General features: G+C 39.0%; 1 protein-coding gene across 1 annotated transcript in view; it reads right to left on the minus strand.

Annotated features, from left to right (window-relative positions):
- Positions 1 to 3784: 3784 nt before the first annotated feature.
- tnfrsf11a (tumor necrosis factor receptor superfamily, member 11a, NFKB activator) overlaps positions 3785 to 16843 on the minus strand; it is a 35155-nt gene continuing 22096 nt past the window's right edge. The window contains exon 10 of the mRNA XM_057823823.1: positions 3785 to 7429. Coding sequence (XP_057679806.1) covers positions 7173 to 7429 — 257 coding nt within the window. The 3' untranslated portion in view covers positions 3785 to 7172. The remainder of the gene's footprint in view (positions 7430 to 16843) is intronic.

Genomic DNA, 16843 nt, shown 5'->3' on the forward strand with positions numbered 1-16843 from the left:
TGCAGAAGGAAGTCTGCTCTGCAAAGTGTCCAATTCTCCAGTCATCAACTAAAATGAGACAAAGTGTTTACAGTGCCTTGCAAAAGTATTTGGCCCCCTTGAATCTTGCAACCTTTCGCCACATTTCAGGCTTCAAACATAAAGATATGAAATTTAATTTTTTTGTCAAGAATCAACAACAAGTGGGACACAATCGTGAAGTGGAACAACATTTATTGGATAATTTAAACTTTTTTAACAAATAAAAAACTGAAAACTGGGGCGTGCAATATTATTCAGCCCCTTTACTTTCAGTGCAGCAAACTCACTCCAGAAGTTCAGTGAGGATCTCTGAATGATCCCGATGATGATAAATAGAATCCACCTGTGTGTAATCAAGTCTCCGTATAAATGCACCTGCTCTGTGATAGTCTCAGGGTTCTGTTTGACGTGCAGAGAGCATTATGAAAACCAAGGAACACACCAGGCAGGTCCGAGATACTGTTGTGGAGAAGTTTATAGCCGGATTTGGATACAAAAAGATTTCCCAAGCTTTAAACATCTCAAGGAGCACTGTGCAAGCCATCATATTGAAATGGAAGGAGCATCAGACCACTGCAAATCTACCAAGACCCGGCCGTCCTTCCAAACTTTCTTCTCAAACAAGGAGAAAACTGATCAGAGATGCAGCCAAGAGGCCCATGATCACTCTGGATGAACTGCAGAGATCTACAGCTGAGGTGGGAGAGTCTGTCCATAGGACAACAATGAGTCGTACACTGCACAAATCTGGCCTTTATGGAAGAGTGGCAAGAAGAAAGCCATTTCTCAAAGATATCCATAAAAAGTCTCTCTTAAAGTTTGCCACAAGCAACCTGGGAGACACACCAAACATGTGGAAGAAGGTGCTCTGGTCAGATGAAACCAAAATTGAAGTTTTTGGCCACAATGCAAAACGATATGTTTGGCGTAAAAGCAACACAGCTCATCACCCTGAACACACCATCCCCACTGTCAAACATGGTGGTGGCAGCATCATGGTTTGGGCCTGCTTTTCTTCAGCAGGGACAGGGAAGATGGTTAAAATTGACGGGAAGATGGGTGCAGCCAAATACAGGAACATTCTGGAAGAAAACCTGTTGGTATCTGCACAAGACCTGAGACTGGGACGGAGATTTATCTTCCAACAGGACAATGATCCAAAACATAAAGCCAAATCTACAATGGAATGGTTCAAAAATAAACGTATCCAGGTGTTAGAATGGCCAAGTCAAAGTCCAGACCTGAATTCAATGGAGAATCTGTGGAAAGAGCTGAAGACTGCTGTTCACAAACACTCTCCATCCAACCTCACTGAGCTCGAGCTGTTTTGCAAGGAAGAATGGGCAAGAATGTCAGTCTCTCGATGTGCAAAACTGATAGAAACATACCCCAAGCGATTTGCAGCTGTAATTGGAGCAAAAGGTGGCGCTACAAAGTATTAACGCAAGGGGGCCGAATAATATTGCACGCCCCACTTTTCAGTTTTTTATTTGTTAAAAAAGTTTAAATTATCCAATAAATTTTGTTCCACTTCACGATTGTGTCCCACTTGTTGTTGATTCTTGACAAAAAATTAAAATTTTATATCTTTATGTTTGAAGCCTGAAATGTGGCGAAAGGTTGCAAGGTTCAAGGGGGCCGAATACTTTTGCAAGGCACTGTATATATATATATATCTTACCTAAAAATGCCGTTACGCTTGATAACACACATCACTTAAAAGTTAGGATTTTTTCCCACGTGTTTCAATTGAATTTCTCTTTGTGTCAAGCCATTTTTAAGTTGTAGTTAAGTTTGAAGTTAGTCTAAACTGTAGTAAGTCCTGATAGGATTTTGAGTTTTTGCACTGTTCAAAATAAATGTATGATACAGGCTGTATTGGAGCACATTAGGGACCAGTGCTATTTGATGTTTTATCCAGCAATGACTACTGAGCTAAAATTGATAGTTAGCATGATTAAGTTTTTATTTTACACTCTCATCACTCCACAATGCTATGTTATGTTAAAGCCTGTATGTAAGACATGTTAGCCACGCATCGACAGTGGTCATAATTAATTGAAACCTAGCCCTCCGCAGGGCTAACGTTACGTGAGTTAGTAGCGACAGTAACGTTAATCTTATTTATTAGCGCTTAGCGCTCTTTATTAGCGCTTAGCGCTCTACTGCTTTAATATGGCGGCTGTTTACTAACGCTGCCCAGACGCGGCCGAGTCTGTCATTTCGCATCTAGTTCAACATACATGTGATCTCTATGAGACGCCTCAGACACTACCTGTTACCAACGTAGCATCGTGTGGGCTAGTACTGAGCAACGTCGGCGTCGTTTGTAGCGGCTGTCGGCTGCAGTAAGTTTTTTTTTTCCTTCTTCCTCTCCACACGTGACAGCGCGTTGTCCCGCATTAAAAGTAGTCCGAGCAAAACGTGATCCTTAGAGCTGTCAAAATAAACGGTTACTCGAGGTGAATAAAATTACTCGGATCAGTTTTTAAACTCGAGTTACTCGAGTTGCTCGAGTACTCGTTTCAGCTCTACTTAGAACTCTTTATTGAACTCCTTACTGTAGTCTAATCTCTCGCCAAACCGTCAGTAGATGGTGGTAATTCCCCATGAAACATAGGGTAAACTGCCAACAAAAAACAAGAAGAAGATCTACTCCTTCTCCTGCCCCTACTAGTAGGAGCCACGCCAACGCAGGCAGGCGCTGCGCCCTAGCGGCCGGAGGGATTCTCTTCAAATTGGTCCCGTGAAAAATCATAAAAACCGAACATTTTCATGAATTTATGAAACCTGGCCGGACGCTCCGGAGAGCACGTGATAATAGGACTTGTCCGGGCAAAACAGGACATTTGGTCACCCTAAGCTAGCGGACTCTTGTTTGGCAAATTAGGTGGACTTTTGTTAGCAAATTAGGCTAATTTAATCTACTAAATTTACATATTAATCAGACGAGATGGACATTTGAACACCAATTGTTTGGAACAACAATGTACATAAGTGTGTTGCATCTTTACAAACTGTCAAAGGTGAAAAGCTTCAAAGAAGTACAATTGTTTGATGACTGTAAAGCTGAACAACTTCACCTTTCATGAGGACAGAACACGTCATATTAATTAAGTCAAGTAAAAAAATATACTGTGAGTTAGTTATGTTAATCGATTAAAAAAAAAAAAAAAGCGACTGCAGACAAAATGGTGGACGAGACGGCGTCATAAAGTAGAAATCGTGTAAATTGAGTACATCGTAACTTGGGGACTACCTGTTACCTGTGAAAATACTTTTTCTCTTTGCTTGTAAATTTTAATGTACTTTTGCTTGAGTATTTTTTTCTTTGATACTTGTACTTTTACTCAAATTTATTTTGCACCTGTATATGTAACTTTACTGAAGTAAAAAAAGTGAGTACTTCGGTCACCACTGGTGGCTAATGATAATCATAAAAAATTTTTTTAAAAAAATAAAAGTTTTCTGGCTCAGTTCTGCTGTCATATGGTGCCCTCCGCGATGATGGTGGCTCGCCTGCGCCTTGCAGCTGCTCAAAATCCTCTTGGCGAGAACATAGAAGCCCCGACCACATGTGTAATTAACTGCGCCTTAAAAAGAATCGCCGTCATAAATGGAGCTTTGGCTGTAATTTGCCCATCCCAGAATAGAGAAGCTCACAAAAAGCTACAAGACACAGGATGGGCGTCAGCCATCTTTTCAGAGGATGAGATGCAAAACATTTTAATTTCAGTCAAAAATATTCATTTCCTATGCATTTAATTATTATGATTGTCCCTGTTGCAAACATAAATGGCTGGCATATTCATTTTTCACATATATACAGGATGCTTTTTGGCAACATTAAAAAAAAAAAAACATGAAAACATAACGCAACAACCTTTTCCAATTTTTTTGAGCAAATTAATATCAACACATATTCCTTTTTCTTCAACAAAGCCTGCATGTTAAATCATACTCAAAATTAAAATGGCTTATCAAATGCATAGCATTTTTTTTTACCAAAAACAACTGCACAATAGTGCAGTATGGAAAAAAAGAAAATTCATACAGAAAAGAACAAGATTCGTACCAAAACTGGATGTGTCTCCTTATTATGTATACTTATAGTAGAAAATAAACGACAACAAAAAACAAGGTTTTGATGTTATAAAGTTGCTCTGAAAAAGCCTGCAATACAATATTTACTTTCATGGTATGATTTTGTCAGGCTTTCACATTGCAAACATTTGGATTTTTTCCCACCACAGTGTGAATTGATCACTTTTAATAGTACAAAATGAATAGTACCGTAATATTTGGACTATAAGGTGCACCTGATTTTTAGCCACCACCCACCAAATTTGACACGAAAACAACATTTGTTCATAGGTAAGCTTCACTAGACTATAAGCCGCAGTTGTCCTCACTGTATTATGGGATATTTACACCAAATGATATTAACCGGTAACACTTTATTTGACAGTAGCATCATAAGATTGTCATTAGACCAAATGAACCACCATGAAGCTTTGAAACAATTGGCTGCAAAGCTTCATTGCTTCAAGAAGCTTCATTTGGCCATCACAGCTCCGTTGGGGGAGACAGTCAACCTCTGCTGTCAACAATGTTGGCGTCCAACATGCCTCCTAGGATGCGCTACAGATGTAAATAACAATCAAAATTCATGTTCATGTTATTTCTTCAGTTACTGTTGTAGTTGTTTCATTAATTGCTAGTTATGGTATTTGGTAACACTTTATTTGACAGCCATAAGACTGTCATAAGACCATTATAATTATGACAGGACACTGCCATGAGGATTAATGAATGCTTATAACATGTCATTTTGTGTCATCCGGCAAATTATCTCTCTTTTGAATGGGTGTAAAAGATCTGATCTGGAGATAAATGGAGTCAGTGACATAATTTGTCATAATCTGTCATAAGCGTTCATTAGCATCCAACATGCTTCCTAGCATGCATTGCAGCCTTAGAGATGTAAATAGCAATTAAAATTCATGTTCAGTGGTAATTATTTCTTCAGTTACTGTTCGAGTTTTTTCATTAATTGCTAGTTATGGTAATCGGTAACACTATTTGAAAGCGGCATCATAATACTGTCATAAGACCAAATGAACCACCATGAAGATTTGAACCAAGTGGCTGCAAAGCTTCATTGGCCATCACTGCTCCCTTGGCGGAGACAGTCAACCTCTGCTGCCACCTGCTGTCAACACTTTTATCGTCCAACATGCCTCCTAGCATGCATTGCAGCGCTATAGATGTCAATAACACTCAAAATTAATGTTCTGTGCGAATTATTTCTTCAGTTATTGTTCCAGTTGTTTCATTAATTGCTAGTTATGGTATATGGTAGCATTCTATCTGACAGTGGCACCATAAGACAGTCATAAGACCATCATAATTATGACATGACGCTGTCATGAGCATTAATAAATGCTTATAATGGATGTCTTTTACTGTCATCTTGATATAATTTGCCGGATGAAACAATGACATCTGTCATAAGCGTTCATTAGCATCCAACATGCCTCCTAGCATGCATTGCAGTGCTAGACATGTAAATAACAAATAAAAATTCATGTTAAGTGGTAATTATTTCTTCAGTTATTGTTCCAGTTTTTTTCATTAATTGATAGTTATGCTATTTGGTATAACTTTAATTTGACAGCGCCATTAAAAGACTGTCATAAGACCAAATGAACCACCATGAAGCTTTGAACCAATTAGCTGCAAAGCTTCATTACTTCAAAATGCTTCATTTGGCCATCACTGCTCCCTTGGTGGAGACAGTCAACCTCTGCTGCCACCTGCTGTCAACACTTTTATCGTCCAACATGCCTCCTGGCATGCATTGCAGCGCTATAGATGTCAATCAAAATTAATGTTCTGTGCGAATTATTTCTTCACTTACTGTTCCAGTTGTGTCATTAATTGCTAGTTATGGTATTTGATAGCATTTTATCTGACAGTGGCGCCATAAGACTGTCATATGACCATCATAATTATGACATGACACTGTCATGAGCATTAATGAATGCTTATAATGGATGTCTTTTAGTGTCATCCTGTTGTAATTTGCCGGATGAAACTGAATGTCATCTGTCATAAGCGTTCATTAGCATCCAACATGCCTCCTAGCATGCATTGCAGTGCTAGACATGTAAATAACAATTAAAAATTCATGTTCAGTGGTAATTATTTCTTCAGTTATTGTTCCAGTTTTTTCATTAATTGCTAGTTATGGTATTTGGTAAACTTTAATTTGACAGCGGCATCATAAGACTGTCATAAGACCAAATGAACCACCATGCACCATGAACCAACCACCATGCACCATGAACCAAATGCACCACCATACTTCAAGAAGCTGCATTTGGCCATCACTGCTCCCTTGGTGGAGACAGTCAACCTCTGCTGCCACCTGCTGTCAACACTTTTACCATCCAACATGCCTCCTAGCATGCATTGCAGCACTACAGATGTAAATAACAATCAAAATTCATGTTCTGTGCAAACTATTTCTTCATTTACTGTTCTAGTTGTCTCATTAATTGCTAGTCATGGTATTTGGTAGCACTTGACAGTGGCACCATAGGACTCTCATAAGACCATCATAATTATGACATGACACTGTTATGAACATTACTGAATGCTTATAATGTAATAATATCTTTTAGTGTCATCCGGCAAATTACCTCAGTAATATCTTTGGATGTAAAAGATCCGAGCTGGAGATCAATGGGGTCAATGACATAATTTGCCGGATGACACTGAATGACATCTGTCATAAGCATTCATTAATGCCCATGATAGTGTCATGTCGTAATTTTAAATAAAGTGTTACCTACAGTATTAACCCAAATAAATCAACAAATAAGCCACACTGGACTAAAAGACGCAGGATTCAAAAAGAGGGGAAAAAGTAGTGGCTTATAGTCCGAAAATTATGGTACTCAAGTCCGCCAGTCAGAACTCGAATTAGCTTTTAGCAAGTACCCTGATGATTGGCAGGTGACCAATCCAGCCTGGGATTGGTTCCAGCTCATAGAAAATGCATAGATTGACATTGGGCTAAATAGTGTATTGGTTTATGGTTAGAGAGCATTTTTTATGCTCTACAGCTTTAATTCCAATTGGGACACCTATGCAGTCATTTCTTGGGTTTTGCCCCTTAATGCTTTTTGGGTAACACAGTTCCCCTCAGACCTCTCGCTACTCTGAAAAAACGGAGCGGTCACATTAGCTTGCTCTTGTACAGGACTGGAAAAGTCGTCGTCCGACGGTGCACCGTCGCTTCCGAGAGACGTCGGACCGACGTATACGACGATGACATCGCCGCTGAAGTTCACCACCTGACCACTGGAGATGAAGGTGGTGTTGTGGTTCCCCGAAACGTGACCTAATAGAGACAAAAGATACAATGAACAGGAGAAGAAAAGTGTGATAAAACACATTCTAAATTTTAGCCTGTAATTAGACTCAATTGAAAAATACATATATTCGTTCTGTTCCGTTGCAGTTTAAATAAAAATTATCTGAAAAATATGACGTATGAGAAAAAAACCTAAACAATGATAACAACTTAAATTTTGACACAGCCTTGTTGATGGTGAATGGTTGTGGCTCGTGAAGTAACGCTTCTTCACTATAAATACATAGTAAACATATGACTTGCACAATTTGCATGTCTGCCACATCCTGAAAGATCAAAGACCGCTCTGGTATGTTGTGGCAACATAATGAGGCTCCTTTTTAGTGGCATTAACTGTAAATACAGCTTGAGTATGAGAAGTACAGCTTCATAAAAAAGGAACTCAATGTACCTATGTTTAACTCATTTGCTCCCAAAAATGTATGAAAACATTCTATTTCTAATTGTTTCAGTGTCCCAAAGACGTATTTATATGTCTTTTACGTTTTTTTTTTTTTTTTCCACAAGAGACATCTCTAGGTTCTGATGCAACTTGGCTCCAAAGCACAATGCTGAAAATCCATTTTAAAGCAATAAAACTGGCCACCGGAGGGCAGTAGCGCATTTGGTATGACCCGCAACCCAATTCAATGGCACGAACGGCTGGGCCGCACGGCCAGGGCGCCGGCGGAAGACGGCCAGGACGCCAGGCGCGGGAAGTCCAAGCAGGACGACCGGGCCCACCAGTGCAGCGAACGATGAGTCCATGCTGCTCGCCGAGCAGAGCCCGCGCCACCGTGCTCGGCCGCGTGCGACTACCCTCTGGTGTCCCGCGACTCAGCCGGAAACACGCACGGCCAAACCAGTTCCCCCCAGAAACACAACATGCCCCACACAAGTTCACCTGGTCAACAGGAAATGACCAGATATCAATAGGACGTGTCCCCCAAACTTCCCCGCTTCAATTGACGCTTAAAGAGGGTCAACTGACGTCTATGGGCGTCCAAACTTCCCATTCATTTCCAATGGCATTTAATTTGTTTAATGTTTAATGTTTGACCATTCTATTGATAGCCCTGGGCAGGGCTAAGATCTGTATCTCCACACAGGAAAGACCCAGGTGTAATTTCTCCAGAAATTGCAGTTTCTAGTTATAAATATGCTTGTAAGTTAATTTTATTGCTGACACTGCGTTTTGGGGTCATCAACATGCTGTGCCCCACCGCCCCAAAAGTCAAACTCCGCCTATGGCTACACGTAATGTTAATATTGTGAACAATATCACTTTATAACACTATTTTTGTCAGAAGCAATTACTATAACCTTTCGACCGATAAAAACTAGAAATAACTGAAGTACTCGGTCAAATCTGCATGACTTGAAATTTATTGAAACGCACAGACGTCTTTCTGTGATTAATCAAATTGTTGGAAAACCACACATAGCGCCTCCTGGACTTTTACTGTTCTCCATGTTCTAGCTATGGAAACCTAACACCACCATCAGGAAAACATTTGCAAATGTTTTGTACTTCATAAATGAGTCTCCAGAGATGCAGAAAGTGTCTGTCTGTTAAACTCTTTCATTTGGTTCAGCTACAGTACAAACCATGTTTTTTCATAACAATGGCTGCATCCAAGCAGACCCAACAAACAAAACAAGTGTGAGTCTTTTTTTCTCTGCTCTCCGCAACCTTTAACTCTGTCTGACTCGCCCACACAGACCTGACTTTCATTCACGCGTGCAGCATAAGATGTAAGCAAGCAAACAGGCGGACACGTTGACAGAAAACACAGAAAAGAAGCTGTAGCAGAGGGAGGGAGGCAAACAATGTCTTTTTCCTGGGAAAACAGCGTGAGAGGTCCAACTTGAAAATATGTCCTTTCACCACAAGTCTCAAAACAAAACTCTCTGGAATTTGCTTCACTTCATCCTTTCCAATATCTGACTGATTTCTCTGGATGCCCAACAACAGCAACATAAGCGGTGTAATTTTAAACTGAACGCTGACAGAAATTCTTTGCGATGTGGAATTTTTTATTTTCTAGGATAAGACAGCATCTACAGTGCCCTCCATAATTATTGGCACCCCTGAAAAAGATGTGTTTTTTAGCTTTTAATATATATATTTTTTATTCAAATAATATGGGACTTTAATGGAAAAAAAAGAGAAAAATCCAACCTTCAATACAAGTGCATTCATTCAGTGGGGAAAAAAATCCCACATAAATTATTGGACATGAAATAATGTGTGTCACAATTATTAGCACCCCTGGTGTTAATACTTTGTACAGCCCGCTTTTGCCAACAAAAACAAGGTCTGGGGACTGAGATGGCCATGGGAGGAGCTTGATTTTGTGTCTGGTGAACCATTTCTGTGCAGATTTGGCCATATGTTTAGGGTCATTGTCTTGCTGAGAGACCCAGTGACGACCATCTTCAGCTTTCGGGCAGAGGGCAACAGATTTTGATTTAAAATGTCCTGGTATTTCAAAGCATTCATGATGCCATGCACCCTAACAAGGTTCCCAGGGCCTTTGGAAGCGAAACAGCCCCACAGCATCACTGACCCACCCCCATACCCCACACAAAAATACACGGTCCCAGGGACCGTGTGCTTTGGTCAGATGAGACCAAGATTGAGCTTTTTGGCAACAAACACTCTAAGTGGGTCTGGCGTGCCACGAAAGATGTGCATGCTGAAAAGCACCTCATACCCACTGTGAAGTATGGGGGTGGCTCAGTGATGCTGTGGGGCTGTTTCGCTTCTAAAGGCTCTGGGAACCTTGTTAGGGTGCATGGCATCATGAATGCTTTGAAATACCAGGACATTTTAAATCAAAATCTGTTGCCCTCTGCCCGAAAGCTGAAGATGGTCATCACTGGGTCTTTCAGCAAGACAATGACCCTAAACATATGGCCAAATCTACACAGAAATGGTTCACCAGACACCAAATCAAGCTCCTCCCATGGGCATCTCAGTCCCCAGACCTTGTTTTGTTGGCAAAAGGGGGTTGTACAAAGTATTAACACCAGGGGTGCTAATAATTGTGACACACATTATTTGATGTCAAATAATTTTTTCTTTATGTGGGATTTTTTCCCCACTGAATGAATGCACTTGTATTGAAGGTTGGATTTTTCTCTTTTTTCCATTAAGGTCCCATATTATTTGAATAAAAAAAAATATTAGAAGCTAAAAAACACATCTTTTTCAGGTGTGCCAATAATTATGGAGGGCACTGTACATGTATATATGTTTTTTTTTTTCAGCCTATGCATACATTTTTTTCCTGATAATATTACATTATTCATAATGGAGGTAAAAGTTTTCATTTTTGTCGAGTTTAGCTATGCTTGTGGACAAAAGCAGTCGCGTTCAACATGAAGGAAGGCTCCATTTAATTTTTTTTTTTTTTTTGTTATATCCTAAGAATTTTTTTCAGTTATAGTTAATTTCTTTATTTAGACTGACAGTGTTGAGTGGTCTTAAGACAAATGTTTATTTTTTGCATTCTGGATAGTTAAGAGATTGTTAACAAATTTGTATGTAAGTCATGATCAAATATTGCAATTTAAATTGGCTAATAAAATCCAGATATTTATTCTGGAAGTTTTCAAAATGTTTCTATAGTAGTTTTTAAAAACAAAGGTTTGAATCAAACTCTGTTTCACCTGAACCTGTGCCAATAATTATGTAGGGCACTGTATAGAAGTCTATACGGAGCAGACAGGTGACCTTGAACTTTAAATAGTATTTGCGGGAAGTCCTTTTAATTCACGCGTGATGGGAAACGCTATTCGTTTCAAGTGTGTAATTACGGAGCCCCGTCATCAGTGAGAGTCTCACAGATTTGTGCGTGTGTGTAGGGTGGATGGGGTTATAAAAGTATTACTCAAGCTGTGGACATCTTGCTCCAATTAAAGATGTGGTCACTTTGCGCAAGTCTATGAATTTCTGGGTAAACAGGAACTCTTTTCAATGGCACGGTGCAACTGACACGCGCACTCACACATGTATAACCGTTGTGTGTTTGAGTGTGGTTCTGGTGGTCCAATATCGTTAAAAAGAAAAAGACGAGTATCCGATTGCTTTTTTTTTTTTTAGGCTGTGTGGTCCAATACTTATTAAACTGGTATAAAATATGTATTGAAAAGCAATTTTGTAACATTACTCTCAAGCTGAGTTTAATGTTTTCTAATAATGTTGGTTTAAGAAAGGTTTACGACACTGAGAAATAGTGTTAGTTGTAGCCAAGGTTTGTACAGGGACGTAAGGACGTAACACTACCAACTTTTCAGGATGCTCAAATTGTCCCCACCAACTTTTAAGCAGTTATATTCAATTATATTGTCTTTCCATACAGTGGGGCAAAAAAAGTATTTAGTCAACCACTAATTGTGGAAGTTCTCCCACTTGAAAATATTAGAGAGGTATGTAATTGTCAACATGGGTAAACCTCAACCGTGAGAGGCAGAATGTGGAGAAGAAAAAAAAGAAAAAAAAAACACATTGTTTGATTTTTAAAGAATTTATTTCCAAATTACAGTGGAAAATAAGTATTTGGTCTATACTAGGGGTGTCAAACGATTACAATTTTTAATCGAGTTAATTACAGCTAAAAAATTAATCGTAATTAATCGCAATTCAAACCATCTATAAAATATGCCATATTTTTCTGTAAATTATTGTTGGAACGGAAAGATAAGACCGAGATGGATATATACATTCAAGATACGGTACATAAGTACTGTATTTCTTTATTATAACAATAAATCAACAAGATGGCATCACCATTATTAACATTCTGTTAAAGCGATCCATGGATAGAAAGACTTGTAGTTCTTAAAAGATAAATAAAAATAATAAATAAAATATATAAATATATAAATAAATAAAATCTATAAATATTTATAAAAATATATAGAAAATAAATAAAAGATCATAACTAGTACAAGTTATAGAAATTTTATATTAAAACCCCTCTTCATGTTTTCGTTTTAATAAAATTTGTAAAATTTTCTATCAAAAAATAAACTAGTAGCTCGCCATTGTTGATGTCAATAATTACACAATGCTCATGTGCTTAAACCCATAAAAGCAGTTGCACCAAAGCGCCAGCAGAGGGCAGCAAAACTCTGAAAAACACAACAAGTACACCTTTCACTTTGCTGTCCTTTTAATATGTTTGAGCGGGGCATTTGTGCGTTAATTGCGTCAAATATTTTAACGGGATTAATTTTAAAAATTAATTACCGCTCGTTAACGCGTTACTTTTGACAGCCCTAGTCTATACCAAAAGTTCATCTCAATACTTTACAAGTTTACAACATTTTTGTTCATTTTACCTGGCGGCAGCACAAAACTGCTATGCCTCATCTGTTCAGAGACGGTGTTCTGCCATAATCTGCTACATTGGCGAAACTACATTAGTCGAATTTGACACCCAAAGTACTACCGTGCGCGCTAAACTTGTTTTGTTTGGATGCATACAGGCAGAACGTACTAAAAATGCCTTAAGAAAATACTTGAATGCAGTTATACCAAATAAGGACGGTTTAAATACACTACGTGACTAATGTGGTCAACTGCTTCAAAGCTAACACAAAAAACCACAATGGTTAAAAGTATGAGAGGGTAATACATGCAAAAAGTATTTTTGAGGCAATGAAAAGGTTCTAAAAAACAAAAATATTGAGTACTTGCCGCTTCTGACCAATGCGCGCATGCTTGCGGATGCTTGCGCAAGCGCGCTGAGCGTTGTGTAGATGTTTCGCTGCGTAGCAAGGAATGGCCGAACACGCTTGTAAAAAGCAGCAATTTGAAACGGCACTATGAGACGAAGCACGCAGCTTTTTCGCAAATTTTCCCTCTGAACTCTGCCATCCGTTCTCAAGAAATAGCGGAATTAAGGGCTCAATATGATCGCTTTATTATTTATTACCAATTATTTATTATTAAATATTATTTATTACTTACTATAAATTTATTTTTTATATTTTATTTACATGTTTGAATGTTATAATTATCAGTGGGGCCACGTAAAGATACGTTTGTATTTTGGGGAAAAAAAGAAGCATTAAAAATATTTCCGGACCGGAGATTGTTGTAATTTTTTAATTTCGGACCCAGAGGATTTTTAATTCATGACCCCTGGTCTATATCTTAGTAGTGAATACTAGAGGTGTGCAAAATTTCCGATTCTTAGATTATTCGCGATTCGGCCGTGGAAGATTCGAGAACGATTCACAAACATCCAAATTCCGATTATTGAAATATGCCAAGTAAAGCGGAAGTGCACAACACTCAGCGCGCCGCGCGGTCTTCGGGACGGAACGGAGCGAGAGTAGCTAAACATCATGCTTCCCATTACCCGGCCCCTCGGGTAATGCCAATGCTCAACTCACGGCTCTAGCTCAACTCATGCCACGAGATAAAAAAACACAACAACATACCTGACTGCTGCCGAAAAGCTGCTACAAAGTTCATCCATATAATGTTACGGTGGATATCATTTATATAGGAATAGATGCAATATAGATTTGGTAGTGTTAGCAGCACATCTACAAAAAGCTAGATGCAGGCGTTATAAACGGCCGCCATCTTAAAGCAGTACACTTCACTGCAAGGCTGTTGTAGCGAACCTTCCAAGCAAACCTAATTAACTTTTTATCTAAAATACTCCTAAATCGGGAAAATATTGACTTGAATCTATCTTTAAAATAGTTTTAAAACTTTCACATGTCGAAAGTAGACAAAAGGGAAATTATGGCATAACGGGAGCAATTTTAACAAATTTAACGGTTGATTCACAACATTAAATTAATTGAATGTAGTTTAAAGCTGCTGATACAGAATGGGGACTGGAGTTTTTTATTTAATGTTATTTTTGTATATTTGTTTACTGCTATATGTTAACTTGATACTGAAATAGTAGTGTGGTTTAGCCTGAGAGTATTTTTGAACAATTTTGGAACTAATGTACAAAACATTTTTTAAAAAAAGAGAGAAAAAAAAAAGGAGGGGGGTGCATCAATAATCGTTTGATAATCGAATCAGAGCCTCTGAATCATAATGGAATCGTTAGGTGCCCAAAGATTCCCAGCTCTAGTGAATACAGTGACAAAGAAATCTCTAATTTAGGTGTAGAGCTAAAGGTTGCTGTGGATAAATGTAATTCATGGAGGTCTTATTTTTTTGGCTTGTGTGAGAAATATTCCACAAATGAGCCATGTGACCCTGCCACTTTCCAGTAAATCCTGACATACATTTCATGTTTGTTATTCTTGGTAGACTTCTTCCAGATTTTCTGTGGAAACATAAACATCTGAGTGTAAAACTGTGTATGAGCATTGCTGTGTGGCAGAAAGTCAGGGAGCCTACACAAACAGTGCAGTGGATCCACCTGGCTAGCATGCACGCACGCTCACGACCACATGGATTCAGTTTTTTTGTTTGTTTTGTTTTCAAGTCAGTTGTGAGGGTGTCGATGTAAAATTGCCATATTTCTTACATAAACTGATTCTCTTGGCAGGACTAGCAACTAGGGATTCCAACTGTCCCTTGAAAAATGGAATTGTCCTGTATTCAGAAACAAAAGTACGCGTACCTCATTGAGCTTTCAAAGGACGCGCTTTGTCACTTATTTTGATCAAACTTGAAAATACAGGTAGTCCCCGGGTTACGAATGAGTTACTACGCTGGCGACGTAAACCGAATTTCTGCATAAGTCGGAATTAACCCTTTAAGCACCCCAAAATAACTATCCTTAAAGTCCAAAAGAATTGTATTTTGTTTAATGATAGAAGATACACTGCCCTCTGGTGGCAGAGTTGATTGGCCAGACCCCAGTTTATATGGATCGATAGCATGCACGCACTGTCCGTGCATGTCACACACACATACGGGCAGTTTGCCCAAACTTTCGGCCATGTAAGCAATGTTGAAATTTTCCTCATATAGAGCAGAGAGCAAACCGATCATTCTCAGGCTTATCCTCAACCCATTTTTATTTTGTTTATGACTGTTGTCAAGCCGGGCCCTTCCCCAAAAGCCGTGCTCAATGCAAGCTAGGCGCTAATAACGCACAGCTGCACCGCTACCGTAGCGTCTCTCTCGCTCTTTGATAACGTAATTGCTGCATGAATTCCGATTTGGAAGACTTGACAGTACGGACCGCCACGACATTTGAACCACATACCAAAGTGACCCAGATCGGATTTGAACCACATACCAAAGTGACCCAGATCGGATTTGAAATGGTCCAGTTCTATGCGACTTGTCACGTTCAGACTAGAGATGCACGATAATATCGGTCACCGATAATTATCGGCCGATAATGGCAATTATGACGTCACACAGATAATCCAGATAAAACGAAATTCAACCGATAATGCAATCCGATAATTATATACTTGATTTAGCCTCCAAATGTGCGCAATCAACAGTTTTGTCCAATTCTGCTAGTTTTAAGGAGGTGTTTTTGCAGTGTAGTAATGTGATATATATTAGGAATGGCTTACTTTTAAAGGCATTTTTGTGCAATTTGGGTGTTTACTCTCTAAGTAATTGTTGCCAAAAGCTTATCATTACACAAAGTCATTGCCATTGTTTAGATGTTGGAATTTAAATTTGAAAAAAATAGCACTAAATTACATTTTTGCACAGTAACATTTGATCTTAGTATACTTTAACATTTTTGAATAGAATTTGCGGCGTGACATTATCGGTTATCGGGTGGAAGGGGCAGGAAATTATCGGTTGAAAAATGTATTATCGTGCATCACTAGTTCAGACCCTCAAGTTAATGCCTCACTCGAGTCGGAAATCTGAATACCGGACAATTCCTGTTAGGTTTTGTGTTTGGTTTCTCCTTGTGTGACTTGTCCCTGTGATTACCCATTGCTCTCACCTGTGTGTGTTTTCCCAGTGTATCCTGCAATCTGCATCCACCTGTGTTACCCAGCTGTTCCTCGTCTCGTTACCCCTTGTCTGCGTATATAATGACCCAGTTTCTTGTCACTCCTTGTTGCGTCATTGTCTATGTCTGTCTTTACCAAAGTCAAGACCCGTCCAAGCCCTCGTGTATTAGTCCCTCCGGTAAAGTAAGTTTTGTTTGAACCTTGCCTTTTTGATCCACAGTCCTTTTGTTTGTACTTTGTGCCTTTGGTTAGTTATAATTAAAACGTTTTTTTGAGTTCATCTGCCTTGCCGCTTTTGTTTCCCTGCAATTGGGTCCACACAACCTGCCTGCCTGCCCGCGCTCCTGACAATTCCGTTTTTCAATGGACAGTTGCCAACCCTATCAGTTACACACTCGTTCACGTCGTGGTCCCTATCAGGTGTTTTTGCACTTGCGAATCCTTCAACTACACTACATTATCCCAGAAAAGTACCTTTGA

The sequence above is a fragment of the Corythoichthys intestinalis genome, chromosome 20, assembly GCF_030265065.1.
Source record: "Corythoichthys intestinalis isolate RoL2023-P3 chromosome 20, ASM3026506v1, whole genome shotgun sequence".
Taxonomy (NCBI): Eukaryota; Metazoa; Chordata; class Actinopteri; order Syngnathiformes; family Syngnathidae; genus Corythoichthys; species Corythoichthys intestinalis.